The 22284-nt window shown below is 39.6% G+C and overlaps 1 protein-coding gene across 2 annotated transcripts in view; it reads left to right on the top strand.

Moving 5' to 3' along the window:
* Positions 1-567: 567 nt before the first annotated feature.
* Positions 568-22284, top strand: part of LOC138021902 (voltage-dependent calcium channel type A subunit alpha-1-like) — a 79319-nt gene continuing 57602 nt past the window's right edge. Inside the window, exons 1-10 of one of the 2 annotated variants that reach the window (XM_068868924.1) lie at positions 568-893; positions 1476-1581; positions 1852-1991; positions 10661-10776; positions 12709-12861; positions 14346-14563; positions 15162-15274; positions 17155-17270; positions 20506-20553; positions 21196-21313. In XM_068868924.1, the coding sequence (XP_068725025.1) occupies positions 688-893; positions 1476-1581; positions 1852-1991; positions 10661-10776; positions 12709-12861; positions 14346-14563; positions 15162-15274; positions 17155-17270; positions 20506-20553; positions 21196-21313 (1334 nt within the window). In that variant the 5' untranslated portion in view covers positions 568-687. The remainder of the gene's footprint in view (positions 894-1475; positions 1582-1851; positions 1992-10660; positions 10777-12708; positions 12862-14345; positions 14564-15161; positions 15275-17154; positions 17271-20505; positions 20554-21195; positions 21314-22284) is intronic. The other variant, XM_068868925.1, reaches the window with a different exon arrangement.

Below are 22284 nucleotides of genomic sequence, written 5' to 3'. Positions count from 1 at the left end.
GCGGGGTTATTGGCCGACAGTGGGCTGTGAGTAGCATGGAGAGGAGTTCAGTCGGAGCTTCTCCGTCTCGTGGCCAAAGAACGTGAAGTTACCAGTGCGTGTTTAAATAACCCGCCAATAAAATATCCTGGTAGGCAACAGAGCAAATTACTTTATGAGTTTAGCTCTTGTAATATGGCGACTGATGACTTCAGTTACGGGTTTTGAATTATTGTTAAAAGTTAATTCTCACATGATATGAGCCTACTTGGGCTTACCTAGTATTTCAAAGCGAGAATGGCCTAGAAGTTCAGCAGCACTAAAATGGTCTGAATGTTTTTTTCCCTATTGGAAAGCTAACCGAGTAGGTTGTTAATAATAGGCAAAGAATAGCCGTTAATATGATAGCGCAAGGCAGCTGTGTTTTACAGCGAAAAAAAACTTCGTGTTTCCGCAACCTTAAATATACATCAATAACAACGCTCAAGAGATGACCTCATTTTGAAAAGGCGCGGTGCTGATTGGTTTTCACCATATGCAAATCTTAGCCTTTCGAAAATTTTGAATTAATAAGACCTGTATATCGCTGATTTTCTCGATGACCATGAATTATTCTGAATGAATATTCCTTGCTCATTTTCCTCATGTGTGTATGACGTACGCTTTCTTGTTCACAGGTGAGCGGAAAATTAAAGCCCCAATGATTCCATGGCGGACGAGGCGAGAGATCTTTCAAACAAAGCAAGCTCAGAAAATAAGCTGCGAGCGACAGCGGTTTTACAACGCAAATATCGCTCTATGTCCACTTATGGGGAACAAGTTATCGACGACGCGAAACGCTCCAACAAGGCCCTGTTTTGCCTGCCGGAGGATAATCCAGTCAGATATTACTGCAAAAAAATAGTCGAATCTAAGTATCCTTTTATATTACCAAAGCAAATTTAAAACTAAATATTCAGGAAATAATAATTCTCAGCTCGATCTTTCATCCCTAAGAAATTGTTATCAGGTTGTCCTTTTTATTCAATGCTTCAGACATGTATTTAACAATATCACATTGTGACTGGGTGATGCCTTATGGCGTAGTTGCTGCTATTTTTTCGTAAATTTGCACGCATCGTTGACAATCTTCGAGCATCCAGTTCTTCGTCAAAAGGCGACGATCGACGATTTCAAAATGTTCTTGCTCTTTTGATAAAATGTTGACAAGATAGTCAGAGATTTCTCCGGCAGTGAACAGTTGAGCACTAAGTCCTAAGTTCGTGAATGATAGGTGATTAACTGCTGTATTTCCTGGAGAATTTTTTTCGGATTTCAAATTTTATTATATGTATATCACTAGTACTTTCTGGTTGTCATTTTTTAATCTGGAAACATTGGTCCTGATGAACCTAGCGTCTTTAAGAAGATCACACTTTGGATTTGAGCACATTTGTGTTTATTAAATACGAAAAATTGGTTTTTAAGATGGTGATTTTCCTTGACTCCTCTGCTAGAAAATTTGAATATTTTATTTTACTAACCATTGCCGCTAATTGCGTCGTTCTTATGTTAGAGGAACCGCTGCCTAAAGGAGACACGACAGATAGAAATAAAAAACTGGTATGGATACTTCTATTTCTTTTGTAGTTTAAGTATTCTAACGCTTGCGTACATTTTCAGCGTTTCAGTCGAGAGTCCATTTTAAAATTATGTGGTCAGTGAAGTCAACTGTTTTAGACCTTTTTCACGGCGAGTTGCAAACACCTTAGATTTTAGAGATTTACGAAGCCAAAATATTGTTGCAACTTCAAGATTTTTAAATCAGTGTTTTTTTATGTTATTCCTTTAGTTAGTGCTCGATCTCTACTTTATTTGTTTCTTTTCTTTTAGGAAAAGTCTGAAATGTACTTTGTTATAATTTATTGCATCGAAGCTGCCACAAAAATTATAGCCAATGGTTTTGTTCTCCATAAAGATGCATATCTACGAAATGGCTGGAATATTTTGGATTTTGTGGTGGTTGTTGTCGGGTAAGCTTTTCATTGATATAATTGACAGTTTAATGTGCCTACTTCTACATTCATCCCTGTAGCTCTGTCATACGTGTCAAAACAGTCATCCCGACTTGCTATTTTTAGTAGGCGTTGAGTAACCAACTAGACGATACCTGAATCAACACACAAAAAAGCTTTTGACATCCGGCTGAACTAAACTTACTGAAAACTAACTGAAAATGTGGTCATAAAACATAAAACATAAAGCATAAAACATAGTCGTTCAATTAAGACATTACAGACAACTACTGCATGGAAGAAAATTATTTGAAATTTTTGTGTCAAATTTTGTTATTAGTGCCTTCCCGGCACAGCTATACTGAAGAGAGTAGCTTAAAAAATCTTGGAGAAGATTTGTTGTAGCCTTAATTCAAAGAGAAATATATTTAGCTAGGCATCGATTGCAGTCTTAAATTTACCGTTGGAACTCGCATTAACGTTCCGTGGTTTTAAAATGTGTTTATATTTTCCTCTACCTTATGTCAGTGCATGTAAACGATAAACTTCAGTGAAAGTGAGATAAAGTTTTTGACTGGACGCTGAGTTATGCGACCGAGTCGCCGCTATGTTGCGCAATGAACAGGCAAAGTCGCTTTAAAGCCAGTATTTTTAACAAAAGCAAGTATTTCAATTTTCTTAACACCAAAAGAGCCTCAAATTGGAAAAAGCCGTGTCGGGTCTTAATTTAATTCAACTAGCACAACTTGAATAACTCCCTTGAATCAGTTATCCAGACGGAGTCTTTTCCTAACTGAAAAAAAAAAGATATCTTTGTGGATATTTTTTTGCATTAGTCACCGTGTAGCTTTCCTATCGATTAAGAGTGAGTTTGAAGTAAATGGAGATTGTTGTAGTTGGTATTGTCTTAAAAATGCGCATTTTTTGCTAGTTCATAGGCAACAATGGTTTCACACTGAGTCCAAGAGAACGACTGCCTCTTCTTGTCCAGTAGTGATTCATATTCCCGATCGACGTCGGCGCCAATTATGTAAGACGAGACAGAAAATTCCTTTGTCATGTTCCGATAAAAAAAGACGAATTTCTGTTACTTTTATTTGTTCTACGCAAAGCAATCGGGTTTTTTTCTTGGGTAAAAAATCTAAAAGGCCAATGCCATTTTTGATTGAAGCTGATGTCACAAAACACTTTTTAATATTTCATCAGGTGAACTGACTAATTCTAAAAAATCATGATATCAAGAGCTGATATTAAATGCGTTGTATAGTAGTGACTCTGTCTTTTATTTCATTCTTAAAAAAATTAAATTAATCGTCATTGCCTGAAAATCAGCTGCAACTTTAGCTCTCGTATAACAGTGTTACTTTAGACACGAATGGAACTGAATCACACACGAGTGTTATCAAGAGAAAATGAGGGACCGTCCCTCATTTTCTCGTGGTGTTATTTATCAAACATAAATTGGGTGACATAGCTTAAAATGTCATAATAAAGTCGAATAATCACTGACTGAAAACCAGCTTACGTGACGATTACAAATAATTTGATATATTGTAGAGTGGTAGTAAGGCTAAAGATCTCTCCAGTTGTGTGACCAACGCAAAAGTAAGTGGACGAACAATACCCAAATTTGTCAATGCACTGACTGTCATGAAATTTTCTCACATTCAGACGATGGAATTGCTTTGGCTATGTAATTTTACTGAGAAGAAATTTCACCCATCTTATGCAGTCTTTCGCAAAAGAAAGCAAACAATCAAACAATTGCAAAAAAAGGCAAGAGACACGCGTCATATTCCTCATATGTCTATTGAATTTTACAGCGCAGCGGTCAATTAAAAAGTGAATAGTGAAGCCGCTCAAGGGGAACGCATCGCGAATCTTTAAGCAAATAGAAAATTCAGCTGCCCAGTCGACAAATGTCTGTAAACTCTTTTTTCAAATATACCCAAAAAAATCGTTGATGGCAAAGGGACTAATATGGAGATTTGAAGTGATCCGTACACCTGCTCAGGCAAATTAAATAAAGCAATTGTCAGAAAAATAACTTTGGGCGACTTCAACTAGACTGGAAGAAAGTGAATAAGCTGTTATTAAATTCTTCGGGCGATAGAAGTGCATTGCTCTTCCAAGCAAGTTTGATGACTACTCGTTGAAACACGCAAGTCACTTTGTTAAGCTCATCTGCATGCTCCAGTCTCACTGATTGAAATCAATGGACCACATTAATTATTTTCACGGCTGAACTCTCTACCCAGACATTCATCTCAAAATAGAACTGTTAGCATGTGTCTTAAAGGAGCAGTGTTCTGGGTTTGACATTAGGACTTTAAGATCTACGCCACGGCGACTGCGACGAAAACGTCATCTCAAAATATAACTTTGCATGCACTACCATAGATTTGCGTCGTACAGTGTGGGCGAGGTATCCTCAAAATAAATTAGTTGCGAACGGTTTTAGAGTAAGAACAGAGAATGAAAGATGAACGTTTATAGGTTCGCATTGTCGTCATTGACACAGTTGCGCAGAGTTAGTCCGGAGAAATATGTATTAAAATGCGTGCAGTACATGCAGCACGATAATTTTTCCTCCTTTAACCAAAGATATCGTTGTTTTGTGGCGTTCTCGTTGACGACTGCGTCGTAGGTGAATCGTCCATGCTTAAACCAGTTATTTGATTCACCGGAATACTGAATTGGTAACAGGTTTCGCCGTATTTAACAATTATTCACCGAAGTGGAGGTAAATGTCCACCACTTTCACCGACACTGAGGTGAATAGTTGTTTTAGTATACGTATATGCCACACAAGTTGAATAGTCAGTGAAACGAAACGGGAAGCCATTTTGTTTTTTCTCCGTTTGCGCAGAGGTGAACAGAACTTGCTAAAAACCTTCGAGATTCTACGAGGAGCAGGCGTAGCTCATTTGATTAGTGCGTGGCAAGAGCAAGAGGTCAACAGTTCGATCCTAGGTGACTTCAACGTCTGTTTCGACTTTCCACTGATCCCTGCAAAGGACCCACCGTCGGCTTCCATTGATACCGGCCTCGTAGCTGAAGGAACTACCGACGTTAAATAAAATAAAGTGACTCGAACTTCACCTTTTTTTACCTATGAGTCAAATAGTCAACTCGGCACTACACTCCTGGTTGATTGAGTACCGATCGACTTACAGAAAACTCGAACTCGTAGGCTAATTGTTAATTATTTTATACTAAAACCGTGGATAGTGTTGAAAGCACTCTGGTTGCCTCAAATTTCTCACGTTTTCCCTCGAAGATTCGCTCCCGGCCAAATATTCATTTTTCGGGCAATCTCTCAGCCGCGGACATTATATTTATCAGCCGACATACCAGCCGCCTGAAGGGGTTTATTTACTAAATACACGGTGCTAGTTTAATATCTAGTTTGACTTTGACTTAAATTAAGCTGTGTTAATTTATCGTCTTCCAATGTTAAATATTTTTTTCTGATATTTAACATTTGTATGAACTTTGAACAGCGAAGATATTATGATGTTTAATTAAGAGCTGGGGTAGAAAAAGTCAGAGTGTAAAAGCGTGTCAAGATTTCAATACATTTTTCTTTAACTCCTCGTAGACGAACAGGAAAAATTCACAGACAAATGTATTGTATACGTAAGTTCCCACCTAATTCAAAGTTAATTTTGCAGACGTCAAATATTAGAGTAGTCAGATTCGACATTGAAATCCTCCTCGAAACACTTGTTTTAATTTGCGAGCTGTTTGCTTGGTATCAAGTTGCCGTAATTTATGGTCAAAAAATAGTTTATTTCTTTTCATATGAGTCCCATACTCTCCGTCATAAACGGTATTGCCCTCAAATTCCCACCTGCCTTGAGTTTTAGCCAATCATAATACAGTGTTTGAGCATATGGTCCATTTAAGATAAGTAAAACAGTTTTTGTTTTCGAAATTCTTCCCTTGGCATCCGCTCGTTAATGCAAGTTCAAAAGGTTTATTTAATTAGCTTTCTAGAAAGAATTATATTACTTTTCTCAGTTGGGTGCGGCTAGAGAATCAACCGACACACATATTTGTAAAAATTCAATTTGAATGTATTCCATTTTCTAATTTTTCCAGTCTTTGGCATGCACCGTGTGTTTCTGGTAACGAGGAGGGAGTATAAATAATTTTTAGCATATATGAAATTTCATATACATTGAACTGCGGAATTATGAAGGAATGAAGGAACGATCGAACGAACGAGTGAAAGGGCGAACGAACAAGCGAACGAACGAACAAACGAACGAACGGGGAAAGGATGTTACTACTTAAACCATCAGAAGCATGAGTAATTCGGTGAGAATCTTCTCGGAAGGACTAAGGTCATCTAAGATTTTGGCAGTAAATTTGAGTGAAATGTTTTAGTACCTGAAACTTTCGTATCGCGATGAAAACCGCCTCAGTTTAAGATATCATGGTGGCATTTAAAAAGGCCTTTAAAAAGGCCATCGGAGAGACAAAGATCAGGTCTTGAATTCGGCGGATAAGTTCTCAAACCCAAACTTTTTCTGTTAGTAGCATTTGCAGGTTAAGAATCCAAATAGATACTATTAACAGACACCTAAGGATTGCATAAGATCCATGACAGAGGTGCAGAAACCACTTTATTTAATGTGCTATTGTGATAAAAAAATTCACTTGCCTGTTATCCAAAGGCAGTTTGCTTTAAGTGCAAGTTTTGGGTTTCACGGTCCTACATTATCCCTTTCAAGACTGACCGATTGGACCTCAGAGGATTGGATTGAAGTTAAGATGACGTCAAAGACTCACTAGCTTCAAATTGCAGCGTGAAAACGCATCTTATCATACATGCAACATGCACGAGTTTAATGGCGCTGTTACACTGTAAAATGTTTCGTGCAACTTGTCTCTCAATGTTTTCGCGACATTGTGGCGGGGCAAGTTGCACGGAACATTTCACAGTGTAATATACCCTGCAAGGGCCAAAATCGTTGCAAGACAAGTTGCACGAAAAGTAGAACTTTAAGTTAATTCTACTTTCGGCAACGGCTCTTGCAACTTGTCTCGCAACGATTTTGGCCTTTGCAGGGTATGTTACACTGTGGAATGTTTCGTGCAACTTGTCTCGCCACAATGTCGACAAGACATTGAAAGCTCGCAACTCCCGTGCTACATATTGATTTAGGCGCGTGCACACGCATTGCATTTTTAAACAAGTGAGTCTTTGACGTCATCTTATCCTCGATCCAGCTCTCTCAAGATTTAAAAGTAAGTAATGGCGGGCCATTAATTAGGAAAATTCCACTCAAAATAAACAGACGTCTTTTTTAAATGAAGGCTAAAACTTCGGTCACTTGGTGTTCAGTTAACGTAGTTTTGAAATACAAAGAAAATGTAGAATTGATTTTTGCTCATAGTGGCTCTTTAAACAACTGAAAAATGCCCCATAGGCTGCACATGCAACATTATGGAGGGTAGCTTTACCATCTATAGTTGCATTTGAAAATATTTAGGCACATATACCGTATTCATAAATGGCGGCCGAGAAAAATAATATTCTTTTGTCTTTATGCTAATCATCATCATAAGCCTCACTTTGGAGCAAAATTTCTTTTGAATTTTGTCCGTGCAAACGAGGCTAGTGAGGATGATTAGTATAAGGACAAAAGAATAATTACCTAGCCGACATTTGAGAATACGGTCTGTGACTTTGTAGAACCCGAAGACCAACGGAACACATTGTCCATTCACTATCCATCCTCAACCAGCTATAATACGTTGCAGGCATTGACTGAGAAGACTTAGATTCGATTCTATCGAATGATGCACAAGGTGTCGAATCAGATGTGCGTATGTTTAGCCGGAAATGAGTCTGTATGCGACGCTATTGTTTTGTTGTTGTTTTTTTTTTTTTGTAACTTATGCCTACAATTGGGAACTAGTTACTTAGCGACTGGCGAAAGGCCAACTGAAAAAATACCTTTACCATATTAGATGCATTCCCTCCCCACAAGTCTTATATGCTCGGCTTCGGTCGCGTTCGTAAAGGTTCTTAATTCTTGATCTCACAGATCCCACTCTTCAAAGATTTGGGGCTGCATGGGGCTAGTGTGGCGGGAAAATTAATCCACTGCTTTATAGTTCTAGGTAAAAAGCTATATTGAAGAAGTAGGTTCTCTTTTCTTGGGGACTTTTAAAGGATTCGGCGTGACTATTTCTAGAGTTTCTCGTAAGTGGTATAAGTTCTGTAGAGAGATCAACTTCAACTAGCTTATTTACAATTTTGTATAACATGATTAATCTTTGGTCTGCTCGTCGCTGCTTGAGATTGCGTCAGCCAAGCTCATCAAGCATGGTAGTAACACTTGCTTCGCGTCTGAAGTTGTTACAAACAAAGCGGACTGCCCTTCTCTGTACCATCTCAATTTTATTTTGGTTCTCTAGGGCGAAAGGATCCCATATAAAAGAGGCATACTCGATTTGTGGTCGAACAAGAGTCTTGCATGCATTAGCTTCGATGTGTTTCTGATGAATTTGCAGGTCTCGTCTAAGAAAACCTATGGATGAATTAGCTGTCTTGACTATAGAGCATATTGTTCGTTCCAAGACAGCTTATGGTGTACAGTGACGCCAAGACATTTAACTGCATCCTTTTTCCTTAAGGATCAGTGGCTGTGTGAGATGTAATCATGGATAAGGGCCTTCCTACACCGTGTGATTCGTAGCACATTACACTTCTCCGGCTGGAAAGACATCTGTGATCTATTTTTCCATTCTTCAAGAAGTTTAAGATCTTTTTGTAAGATGGCAGCATCGGTTTCGTTAGTCACAGCCATATACACAATAGTGTCATCTGCAAATAGTTGAACTTTGGACTGTTGTTTAGCTGGGAGATCATTTATATATACTAAAAGTAGTATAGGCGCAATCAGGGATCCTTGAGGTACACCGCTTGTTACTCGGGAACCCAAGAGGACATTTCCCCTTCACATACAACTCTTTGTTGTTGTTGATGCAAGAAACTCTCTAACCATTATAATTAATAGAACTATTGACGCCATATTCTGTGAGCTTGCGTATTAACTTCTTATGGGGATCTTATCATAGACCTTTCGAAAGTCCATAACTATAATGTTTGTTTGCTTATTGTCGCTTATTGTTTACTACTTAGAGTAAGATTCGAACGTACGACCTCCGTTACACCACGGTCGGATACTCTTCCTATTGAGCCAATAAAATACCTGGGGAGCTTGTTCGTTTATCCAAATGTGTCTCGCTGTGTCACTTACGTCCAGAAATGCTGCTAATTAGATGTACGCCAATTTTGATATCCAACACGAAGTGTCCCTTTTAGTCTAAATCTTTGCTATCTATTTCCAACAAGAAGGTAATGGTAAAGCGCTATTTTTAGCTTAGGATAAATGCAGCGGATTATCCTTACTTGACGAGCAGCATTTGCAGGACACGTTGTGACGTTAATTAACATTATGCTGATTTAGCAACAGAACGGGAACGTCAGTGGCGACGTGGCGCGGCGCAAAACTACAAATGAGAATTTAGAATGGAGAAGAAAAGAGTGGAGTCTATTCTATTCAATTCTATTCTGAATTCTCATTGGCGTTTTTTCTGCGCGCGCCGTCGCCACTGACGTTCCCGTTCTGTTGCTAAATCAGCCTCTTATTCCATAAGCCTGCGTTGGATACAAGACGGTAAATAGTCAACGAGGCCCGTAGCGCAAAGTTGGCTATTACCAATCTCGTATCCAACAAGGGCGAATGGAATAATTGTTTATTAAATTCTCAACCGTCGGTTTTGCTAAATTTTATTTGAGTTTAAGAAACGACCGGAAAGTGCTGTGACTTCCGGTCGCCAAAAATTTTATGCTGAGCGACGTTTGCCGCATTCATTTCCATATAAGGTCAAACGCAGGTATAATGGCTGGTAACCGAGATCCAGTAAACCAATGACACAGCCACAATTGAAATATCATTATTCCGAGACAAGAGTGATGTTGAAGTTGGGGAGAAGTAAGGGGACACCTCTTGGCGCTTATATATTGAAATCCACGTGCATCCAATTAGGGGCACTCTTGGACATAGAGCGGTTTTCAATTGAGTGTCGAAAGTAATCAGTTATTTACTTTGGTTTTGCATCACTTCACTCAGTGATTGGTTGAAAGTTCTCGCGCCACTTTTTCAACCAATCAGAAGTTAAACCCAAACCAATCGTGGCTCGCGCGTGCACATTTTCCCGCGCTTTGTGTCGGCTACGTGTAATTACTTCGAGTTTTGATTGGTTCACTGGATTGTCCCTGTCCTTTTTGATTCGCTAAAGTGATTACTTTGATTTTGGTTTTACGACACTCATTTGAAAACCGCTCTATGTGCGCTGTTTAGAGGACTCTGCTATTTCAGTTTTCCTTTTGCCCGTCATCGAGAAACTAGTTTCCCATCCTCCCAACGGGCTCATTACATCTTCAATATCAATAGTTGCTTAGAACTGATATATGTTTAATTCGGTTTGTCTATTCCCCTTCATATGCATATTGCTGGGAAATGACGTGATATATGATGACATTTCACTGTCAACTTTAAAATTACAGCTAAATCTGACGGAGAAAGTGCAGTTACAGCGCAGTTACATCGTGAATTCTGAGAAATCTCTCAACCAGACTTTTCAGGCTTTCATTTTCTTTTTAGGTTGGTTGGCATGATCTCTGGCATTAAACGCAATAGCATCAAAGAGTCTGAATCACTCAGAGTTCTACGAGCCGTTAGGGTTTTGCGACCACTCAAAATAGTATCTGGAATACCAAGTGAGTTTTCGCTGTATTCTCTGTATAAAATGTTAATTATGAACATCGTCGTTCGTCTTTCGTCATAAAGGAAATTTCATCAATAAAACTTCATTTTTAAAATTCAATCAATAAAACTGGACTCACAAAAGCAGTAAAGGTATTGCAAATTTGTGTATCGTCCTTGGGAAACAACATGACTTAACATAATTACGTATAAAAAAAATGACACCTTTTATCAAGCGCCTCCTTCAAATAAACTTCTGTTTTTGCTGGGTTTCTCATTTCGCTTGTTTTCTGGGATTTCAAAACTAGCTAAATAATAGTAAAGATGACCAGGAACCCATGACTAGAAGCGTACGGTTTCATTATATTGGTGGAACGGCGTTTTCCTCGAAACCGGGGACAGCTATTGAGTTTTCATAGAGTTATGTCGTAGAGTTAGAGTTAACTTTCCAAAATCCTGAATTCAAGATTTTGGAAGCCAACATTCATAAAAGCTAACCTTAGACCTAAAAACTTTTGTTTAGGTCTAATTAGGCCTAAGGTTAGCTTTGATGCATGTTTAGGATATGCATCTCTGTATTTCTGAATTAAGGATTTAGGCCTTCCAAAATCTTGAATTCAGGGTTTTGGAAACTTAACTGTAACTCTAATATCATAACTCTGTGAAAATAACTCGAAACCAGACCTTTCCAGGTAATCACGAATCTCGCATGAGAAATTATTACCAATGGGATTGAGAATGGTCCCTCGTGCAAGTAAAATCTTATTTAAGAGAAAAAAAAACAAAACAAAAAAGGCAAGGTTACACACGGCCTTGCTGAGCCTCACTAGCATGGCGTAACTAACATACCAACCGAGTGCTGTAAGCACCCCTTTAACCCGCAGCTCCACATACAAGAAATGTGGTAAGCTGAGTTGGGAACAGCAAAACTGTTCTCGGACGGCAAGCGTGTGGGAAGGTGGATCACAAGAAGAGATCGGTGTGTCACGTAAAAATATTAATCAACAATGAAAGCAAGGTGACACACGCTAACACAAAGCCGGTGTAGCCAACACATCACGCATGCGCACTACCATTTCACCCGGTCAATACCCGGCAGGTGTATTTATCACCCTAAGGCTTTTAAAGTGGCAGCTTCACATACCATACATGTGGTAAGCTGGGTTGGGAACAGCAAAACTGTTCTCCCACGGCAAGCGTGTGGGAAGGTGGATCACAATAAGAGATCGGTGTGCTGATGAGGCCCAGCAAGACCGGATTGTGTCCGTCCTTTTTGATTCGCTAATCCTAACCCTAACCCTAACCCTAAAACCCTGAATTCAAGATTTTGGAAGGCCTAAATCCTAAATTCAGAAATACAAAAATACAGAAAGTATCCTAAACATGCATAAAAGCTAACCTTAGGCCTAATTAGGCCTAAACGAAAGTTTTTAGGCCTAAGGTTAGCTTTTATGAATGTTGCCTTCCAAAATCTTGAATTCATGATTTTGGAAAGTTAACTCTAACTCTACGACATAACTCTATGAAAACTCAATAGCTGTCCCCGGTTTCGAGGAAAACGCCGTTCCACCAATATAATGAAACCGTACGCTTCTAGTCATGGGTTCCTGGTCATCTTTACTATTATTTAGCTAGTTTTGAAATCCCAGAAAACAAGCGAAATGAGAAACCCAGCAAAAACAGAAGTTTATTTGAAGGAGGCGCTTGATAAAAGGTGTCATTTTTTTTATACGTAATTATGTTAAGTCATGTTGTTTCCCAAGGACGATACACAAATTTGCAATACCTTTACTGCTTTTGTGATTCCAGTTTTATTGATGAAATATTTTGATTTTACTTTTACTGATTAAACGCTTCTTTGATTAAGTGTTTTCACGTGCTTTTTATGTGACTGTGGAATCAAACCGAGCCATGCACTCACTGCGGGCCTTTTTTTCCTCTTGTAGGCCTTCAAGTTGTCATGAAGTCAATAGCAAGAGCTATGATTCCTCTTCTTCAAATTTTATTTTTGATTATTTTTGTAATCGTCATCTACGCCATCGTAGGATTAGAACTTCTTCGAGGAAAATTTCATTACACGTGCTACAATAACGAATCAGGTAAGATTGAATTCTACAATTCAGAAGTCACGATTGATTTATGGGTCTCTTTTCTTTCACCTAAAAGTCTTCCATAACATGGATCATTGCTTGTGTTCTAAACTTTCTCGGCGTCTAAAAACTGTCTTATTCAATCGCTAAATGCAAGCTTTTCTAGTAACAATGAAATTATCGGAATCGACCTCTTAAAACTGATTTCCCTACTATGATGTGACTTGTTCGTTCACTGATCTGGTCTGACCTCATCAGGTACTAGGCCAGGAAAAGCGATATTCATTGAACTCTTCGTAGGATATCAACGACGTTGACATGTCGAGTAGTGCATGAGAAGAAGGTTTTTCCTTGTTTTTTGGTGTGGAGAAACTTTAGTAACGATGTCCATTTTCTAAGCAATGCTGTCCCGCCTGAATGCGTTGCTATGAATTCACAGTTCTTTCTTTACGAGATTGCGTGGATTAGGGATAAATGCAAAAAGGTCGATTGAATTAACAAAAACTCGTATTTCTGGAGGCCAATAGCAGAAGTGTACATTTTCTTTACATGTGGATCACTGCGTTTTCGAAGTAAGATGATAGTGGCTCTGTAAATTTCCCTTTCGTAAACGGTCGTTGCCATTTCTCAGAACGGGCGTTGCCATTTGCAACGGTCGATGCAATTTATAACGGTCGACTACACACTTCACTTCAAAGAAAATTAAAAGAAACAAACTAAGAAAAAATATTAACAAAAATTAAGACAAAAAAGGAAAAAAAAAAGATTTATGAAAGAAAAACTGGAGGAAAAAGGAGTCCGAAATTTTCAAGACTCGAACTCGGGTTCCTAGCCCTCACCTTAAACAGAACCCTAACCCGAAACCCTAACTCATATGACCAGTGAGACACAACTCCCAGTAACCGCGACCTTTTGAGTTCTTAGAGTGTAATTCAGAGCTAAAAAATGGCATCGACCGTTTCAAATGGCAACGACCGTTCTGAGAAATGGCAACGACCGTTTACGAAAGGGAAATAAGCAGCGACGCTAGACGCACACAGTAGCTTTCAAAGTTAATCTCAAGCCCAGCACAACTAATGATCCCCGTTTGCGTCGATAATACAATGGAGGGCAGCTCTTTGCTTTGCACTTTATATTAACGAGAAATGAAATTCAATTTTAGCCTTTGGCTGGAAAGGCAATATAAATTTCGTCTAAAAATAAACTCAGTCTTGGACATCGTCGAGTACGTTGCAAGCTTGCGATTGTAGAGTTCTGTTTTGCATCAAACACATCGAACTTTGTAAAAAAGTGTAAAGAGGATCGAAGAGGTTTGTGTGACTGGAAGGGGCATCCAATCCATTCTAAGATCTCTTGTTTGATTGTATGATTTTGACGGCGGCGACTTGAGCTCAAATTGGAGGTCAAAAATCTATTCCAAACGAGTTAAGTCATAAGTCAAGGTCAATAGAATAATTATTTATGTGGATCGCTATTAATTTTATCCATTTCAGGAAAACTTGACTCCACATTTGTTAACCCCCGCGTGTGCAGTTCGGAGAAAGTCGGAGGAAGAAAATGCAATTGGAGTAAAGGCCTCAACTGTACTAGCAATTCCTCCGTCTGGAATGGACCACATAATGGGATAACGACGTTTGATAACATTTTCCTGTCAATGTTAACGGTATTTCAGTGTATTACAATGGAAGGATGGACAGATATTATGTATCATGTGAGTCAAAAAATCGCAGAGGTCAAATTAAGAAATCACGCCGACGATATGCGCAATTCGTATCCTCATAACAGAGGCTTTTTTTTTCCTCTATATATCTTGTTGCTTGTTACTGGAGCAGGGTAAGAGCACAGGCTTCCCACCAATGTGGCCCAGGTTAGACTCCCAGACTTGGCGTCACACGTGGGTCGAGTTTCTTGGTTTTCTGCCCTTCTCCGAAGGGTTATTTTTCGAATACTCAGCTTTTACATTCTCCACATAGACCATGAATGTTTGGTTTCCTTATAAGGTACAGTAGACTGTTCACATTCCCCTATTTTCTCGTCTGTGGTTTGCAATTCCTTTTGACCTTATGAAGACAACTGCCAGTTTCCTGATTCGAATGCTCATGAATTAAAATGACAACTTCGACGTAAAAAAAAAAACTCACCTATACTGAAAACACAATATTTTGAAAACAGAATCGAACAACTAATTTTCATGACAAAAAGGTGAATTATATGCTTGTTGTTTAATTTATATCCACGCGGGCAAGTGATCTGTAGATTTCCGTAAGGTTTCGTGATATTAACCATCTATTCCAATGCTCCTTTTTCAGAGTTACGATGCTCGTGATTACACCTACCGTATTGTTACGTCCGTCGTGTACATATCTTTAATCATCATTGGTTCTTTCTTTATGCTCAATTTAGTACTTGGTGTTTTAAGCGGGTAAGACTACTATCAAAAGTATACAATAAGTATATAATTACACAAGGGTATTGGTGCGGTGAGATACTGAACGATTTGAATGCGGATTCCCCGAGCTCAAGTCCCATTCTGATAGCAATCCGGCGATAGTCCCGGATGTCGCTCCGTCTACTTCCTTTTTCCAGCTGGATTTCTTGGGGACTTAAGCTCAAGCGCTAGCATAAGAGCGTTTAAGCCTGGTTTTCACTAGCGACGCACGCATGCGCACAAGCATAAGCACAAGCACAAGCAGCTTATGCTAGTGAAAACGAACGTCGACATAAGCATCAAAATCAGCCACGGCAACCGCCATTTTGTTCAAATGCTCAGACGCAGGGAATCTAGAACAAGGAAAAGGATAAATTATGATCCTTGTGCTTGCGCTTGCGCTTGTGCGCATGCTTGCGTCAACCCGGTTTTCACGGTAAAATAAGCGCTCTTATGATTGCGCTCGTGCTAGCGTCGCTAGTGAAAACCAGGATTTATTTCACCGTGAAACCGGGGTTGGCGAAATCATAATCATAAGCGCAAGCACAAACATAGGGATCTTTTTTTTTTCCTTTTCCATGTGCTTGCGCTTATTCCTGCGTTCGATTGCGTCGTGGGAAAACGAAGCGCAGAATAACCACACGCGGCCAATTAAGGCGCTCGTTCCAGATTCCCCGCGTCTGACCATTTGAACAAAAAAGGTCTTAAAGTAGTTTGAAAGGCCTCAGAAGAAGGCAAACTATGGCATATTTACAAATGACTGCATGATGCTGCGAAGTGGGTTAAACTAAAGAAAATGATGACTTAGAGGGAGTGCGAATGCCTCTTGCAGCTATATAGAAGACTCTCAAAAATTCAAAGAACTGATGACCAGAATGCGTCGAGGAGATGTTAAGTGATTTTTGAAGTAGAGTTAAGGGACTTAAGCCGGTTGAAAATCTTGTGGTTCGTGAGACAAGTGACGTTTTATAGTATACCATTGTTTGGAAAGCGGAAAACGAGACAACGCAACATTTGTTGGTCGAGCAGAATATCTTGATTAATTGTTTAAAAGAAAGTTTTTTAGTGCTACACTTAAACGTGAAAAACATAGAAAACCCCACAAAAGAACTTACATTGGTTTTGTCTATGACGTATGTCACAGCCAGGACGTTGGATTTCGAAGACCAGATTTCAGTTATTATGCCTTTGTGGCTGCTTTGAGGAGCAAGGGTGGCTCAGTCGGTTAAGGCGCGGCCTTGGTGCATAAGGTCCCGAGTTCGTTCCCCGGATCTCACATCCTTGTTTCGACTTCTTTCCTTTCAATGCAGCCTAAGGCCCGTTTCAAACGTCGAACTTTTCACGTACCGAATCTAATGCAAATGAGAAAAATCTATTGTTTTCGCTCATTTGCATTAGATTCGGCACATGAAAAGTTCGACGTTTGAAACGGGCCTGAGTAGCTTTAAATACCCTTAAAACGGAACACTGATGGAAAGAGGGGGGTAAAATGAGCGCACCGTCCGCTTCCTGTGAGAATACCCTCTGGAGGGTAAAGGAATTACCAACGTTAAATAAGGTGTATCTTTACCTTTTAGGCTCGCAAGATAACTGCACTCCTACTGAACCTTTTGCAATGCAAATTTCATTAGCTTATATTTTTTCTGTGTCCAATTATAACATTTGGTGTAGTATTCTAGTTTTTAATTTTCAGTAAACTGTTAGCCATTTCAGAATTCTCTAGCCTTAGTGGAAATAGTCTTCCTGAAAACTGACTGTTGCTTCAACTTTCCTTAATATCTCCTAAGTCACAGTCTTGTTATTAGTAAGAAAGGCATATTTCACAGCAAGCATAGCCCATCTTAATTTTAACGCATAATATTTTTGGATTACAGGGAGTTTGCAAAAGAACGAGAGCGAGTTGAAAATCGGCGAACATTTTTCAAGTTCCGCAGTCAAGAGAAGTTAGAAAGACAAGTGTCTTCTTATTCTGAATGGATTGGAAGAGCGGGTAAGAATATTAACCATTTGTTTTAATAAAATCACTTTTAAAGGGAGGGTTTCACGTCTCTGCGCGTGCGAGTTTGCAAACTTTCATGTCAGCCCCTTTAATAGGCCAGTTTCGTATTATAACGGTTGGACTGGATCTAGCATGAAATGGAGGCTAATGCGGGCTAATTAATTTTCATTTGAAAAGATTTGCCCGCATTAGCCTCTATTTCATGCTAGATCCAGTCCAACCGTGAGAAGTTGAAAATGGTCTGTTCCATTGTTATTCAAACGATCGAAAGCACTCATACAGGAATCGGAAACAATGCCATAGATGTGGAATTACTCACTGGAATTACTTTTGCAATCATTTCCTTTGTGTTATGAACCTACTGCATGTTAATACATAACTCGTGCGTAGAATAAAATGTTCGACCCGTACGATAAATTCGATGGTTGAGACTAAATTTGATATTTTCTGTGTAAACCCGCTGTATCTTCCACCAAATTTGGGTCTCAGTAAGTCAGTGTACATGCTTCAGTACTTTCTGTGATTTTACGAACATCGCTGATTCAGTAAGAACTGCAAAATTTACTACTGGTGTCGCCAAAGTTTGGACATGCGCAAAACGGAGAAACTGCCCCTTAGAGGCTTTTGACTATTTCTTAGTTCATTGTAAGACCTTGAGTGTTGGTCGCACCAATGAGAAAAGATACTTGGCAATATAAATGTGGTTGTGAGAACACATGTTAAAAGGGAAAACAACTCACTTCCGGTTGCCGTCCGCGTCTCAAAAACACGCGTGCTTAAGCTCCCTATTTTTGAAGAACTACCACACCCTTGTCATATTAAGGTTGAAATAGTCACAACTGGCAAAGTGATTGCAAATTTATATTGTCAGATGACGTTCCCGTTGCCGTCGCCGTCGTCTTTGCTTAAGTTCCCTATTATTGTTTTGTGATGTCCTCGTTTACGACCTCGTCGTAGATATGTATAAAAGTCGCCAAACATTTGGGAGAAAATGAAAATTTATCCTCAAGTGGTGACGTTCTTCATCCAAACCTCAAATTTGGCTATTTCACCTTGTTGCTATGGATACGACGGCAAAGAAATGGACGTGCACGTGCACGTGCACGTGCAGTGCGTACAAAGCTATTGTTTTTGCCACCTTAATATGAAAATTTGTGACGTTCCGGTTGCCGTCGTTGCTTAAAAGAGGAAAAATAATCGTGCTTCCCTGCACGTGCAGAACGCATTCTAGCAAATATTCTTGCTGCACTCTGCACAACAACGACGTGAAATCACCACATTTGAGGTTTTGACGAGAACGGGAGTGTACAAATTAAATGTGAATCTGCAATTGTCTATTTTTGCTCTGAAACGGCTCGTACCAATTTATTTTTAGGATACTTCGCCCAAAGTTTACGACGTGAACGAAATGGACTAATCGCGAAAAACGTATGCCGCATGTAACCGTATTCGTTTGAAAACGCAAGTTTTTTTCTCCGTTTTCAAAAAAATTCGTGTCCACAATTAGCGTTTTCTCGTCGTTTTTGCCCCGTCCACACGTATACGATGAGTCAATTTGAAAACGATATATTTTTAACGATAACCTGACTGCGCATGCTTGGCGTATGAGTATTCGCTATTACTTAACCCTTTTACGATAACTATTTGCATGATGGCAAAAAAGTTGTCCCACAAAACCCTAATATGTCCAGGCAGGAACCCATGACCGGAGCCTACAGCTCCCATACTGGGCCTATGTAACGGCATTTTTACAGACCGATCTATTTTTAGACTATCTTTTCCGGAAAAAAACAAAGGCAGTTCCGGTTCGGTGACCATATGTCGTCAGCTTAATTTCTTGTAATTGGTCATCGGGCTCCTGTGGGAGTCTCATTAGCGGGAAATTCAATCTAAAAATAAATCGGTCTGTGAAAACGCCGTGACACGAACACAGTAGAGTTGTAGGCTCCGGGTCGTGGGTTCCTGGTCCAGGTCTAACCCCAAATCGTCGAGGTCTTAGCAGGCAACCACCAAGTCGTTTCAACCTTCCGCCTCTTTACACCGGTAGTGAAAGTAACCTAATAATATTTTTGCCGCCTTCTGAAATAGTCAGCTTGAAGAAATAGCAAAGCTAAATTTGCTTTGAAACTGGTTTGAGATAAGCCCAAGTATTATAGACAAGAAAGTGAAGCACCTATCCGCCATCTTGAATAAGTTAGCAATATTGTGCGCTGAGTGTATTGGATTTGATAGTGTGACGTCACCGTTTTCGAAAAGTTCCGTTTTCGTCTGTCCACAAGTACACGCGAAAATAGCGTTTTCAAAAAGTTCCACTCTGGAGAGCATTTTTGAAAAGTTTCGTTTTCAGTGATGGCTTTCGTCGGATCATCTTGTGGACGCAAGCCGTATCCCCAAAGAAAAAGCTGCGTTTTCAAATGAAAACGGATACGTGTGGACGAGGCCTTACGATCGAGCAAAGTTATATTTTGAAGTGACGTTTTCGTCGACGCCTCCTTCTTAGATCTTAAAGTCACTTTAAGCCAGAACCTACGACATCAGAACTTTGTGCCCTACTCTTTGCAGCGCGACTAGTCCGTCATGATAGGTACTTTAAAAGTCCCTGGCAAAATTATGTGGGAAAGAGGTAAATTATAGCAAAAGACTTCTGGTTTGTCTTCCTTTTTCCAGAAAACCAGGAGAAAGTTTAATCATTTGCAGATGATTACAAAGGCAGCATTTTCTTTTCAGTTATTCTAAAGACCATGAGAGGTGGTCGGGCCTGAGTTAAGCCAACAACCTTCTGCATAAGTGCGATGCTGTGTCCATTGACAGAACCGGTGGGCAGTACCACTTTGTACTCAGTTCTTAGAGAGCTTTAGATTCTAGGACGAGAACAACAACGAGTACGAGATTTTCTCATAGAACAACAGTGAGCGTCATTTTGCCGGGAAAAACGTAATACCGTCGTCATTTTAGTACGAGGTTTAGCAAAAATGTCTTCGTGTCAAAACAAGCCACCAACAAGGTAGCAGTTTTGGCATTTGTCAATCAGGAAAAGGCTCAGTTACCAGCAATAAGAATAACTGAGCAACCTATGCTGCTAACAAAGATTAAGATTAATCGTCCGGGTTATGATAAACTATCTTAAGTATTTTCTCTAAAAACGGGCAGTCAAATCTCGTTTTCGTTCTCATCCTCGTCCTAGAATCTAAAGGTTCCTATCATCATTATTGTTCTTTCATTTCAGAGGATATTTTATTAAGAGAGGAGAGGGAGAGGCATGGAGTGGGAGGAGGTAAGTGTTTTCTGCACCTTTAGTTTACATCATTTATTTATTTGATTTTAATCATTTATGCTTTCAGTCTACATAATCTATTCGCCGCTTAAGCATGGTTATCTCGGTCCTTTGCCGGCGCTCAGTTGGCGGTTGGCGAAGACAATAAAATTGTTTTTAACACCCTATTGTCGTGTTTAAAACAGAGCCGGAACAGGACAAATAGTTTTTTTGGTACACAAAATACAAGTAACTCACAACTCCTCATCAATTCCCACTGACAAGGGGTTAACGTTCGAAACGTCTTCTCATAAATCTTTTGCGGTGATTAATTAACAACTAATTAACAATTATAATTTCCTTCATCAACGGGGCCAGTTATCAACCAACCAAATTTAACCGGCGGCCAAATTTTCGTGTATAATTCCCCTCCGACGCACTGAGCACCACCCTGAATACCAGAGGCAATTTTGTGTGTTGTTGTTGTTTTGTTTTATTTTTGTTTTTGTTTTTGTTTTATTCGAATTTCGGGGGCTATCTCGGCGAAGCTTCGCCCTGATAGTGTCTGGTACCAAAGGTAATGCAACAGTTTCTTTAGAAACTGACTCCTTTATTCTTGATATGGAAATAGCACCGAATGCTTATCTATTTTTCTGATTAAAGGGGGTCCAAGAGATCCATTGAAGAAGCGCTACAGCGTGACCGATTCGATAATGCATTTGATTGAGGATGGAGATCTCAGAAAATATCTCAGAAATAAGTCAGATAATTTGACTGAAAGGTATTTTATCGTAGATTAAATGTTTATACTTTTCTTGCGCTCGATATATCCAAGTGATCTGGTGACGTTTCTTGGAGGCCTGGGAAGAAGAATTTTAACGCCGTATCCCACAACCGCACGCGGCCTTAGGTTTTGTTTCCAAATTTCCAGCAGTATTTCCATCGCCAAAACTCAACAGATCATTCCGTGTCTCCCACATTTTCTGTTACTGAATGAACATTCAAGTGGAAACCGCCGAGATCTAACCTAACCTCTGCCATGTTGAATTTGGAAATAACATTCAAGGCCGCGCGCGGTTGTGGGATACGGTGTTAAAATTTTTCTCCACAGTCCTCCGAATTACGTCACCAGATCACCTGGATACCTTTGTGACCTTTTATAACTAGATTCTTGGGAGAGCCTAAGTTCGAAAAATGAAAGACCAAGGAACTAATATAAACAAAAAATAAATAGTCCCAACCAGCGAAAGGCTGAGCAGTCGGTTACTTTTCCTTTCGAAGCCGAAAAGCGGCATTGACCGGCCAGAAAAAGCCCGAACAACGAAGCGCACAAAATCAGTCGCGCTGTCTTCCAATGAACAAAGGTTTTCACTCATAAAAGAATATTTAGGTTAATAGATTGTTTCATTGGAAATTGTGCACGTGATGATAGCATTGAAATGGGCTTTGATAGTAATTCTAAAGTTATAACACGTTTTGGGGCTCCTGTCGCTTAATCAATAGTCTCCTTCGCAGCCGTCTTTCGGGATGTCACGCAACGCTTCCCCGAAAGGAACGACTGCTCACATTGGAACAACAGTCCTTTCTCGGTTTGAGCCGATCACAGCTACAGTCTATTTTCTGAAAATATATCGTGCGACTTGACCAATAATACCTTTTTTTTCATCAATGCGCTTGATCACCAGAAATATGCAGGTCTGTTGTTTGTATTTTTCAAAGCGACCGCGTTGATCACGAGCGCAAGAATAAGTG

The sequence above is a fragment of the Montipora capricornis genome, chromosome 10, assembly GCF_036669925.1.
Source record: "Montipora capricornis isolate CH-2021 chromosome 10, ASM3666992v2, whole genome shotgun sequence".
Classification (NCBI taxonomy): Eukaryota; Metazoa; Cnidaria; class Anthozoa; order Scleractinia; family Acroporidae; genus Montipora; species Montipora capricornis.
This window is presented reverse-complemented; position numbering and strand designations above follow the sequence as displayed.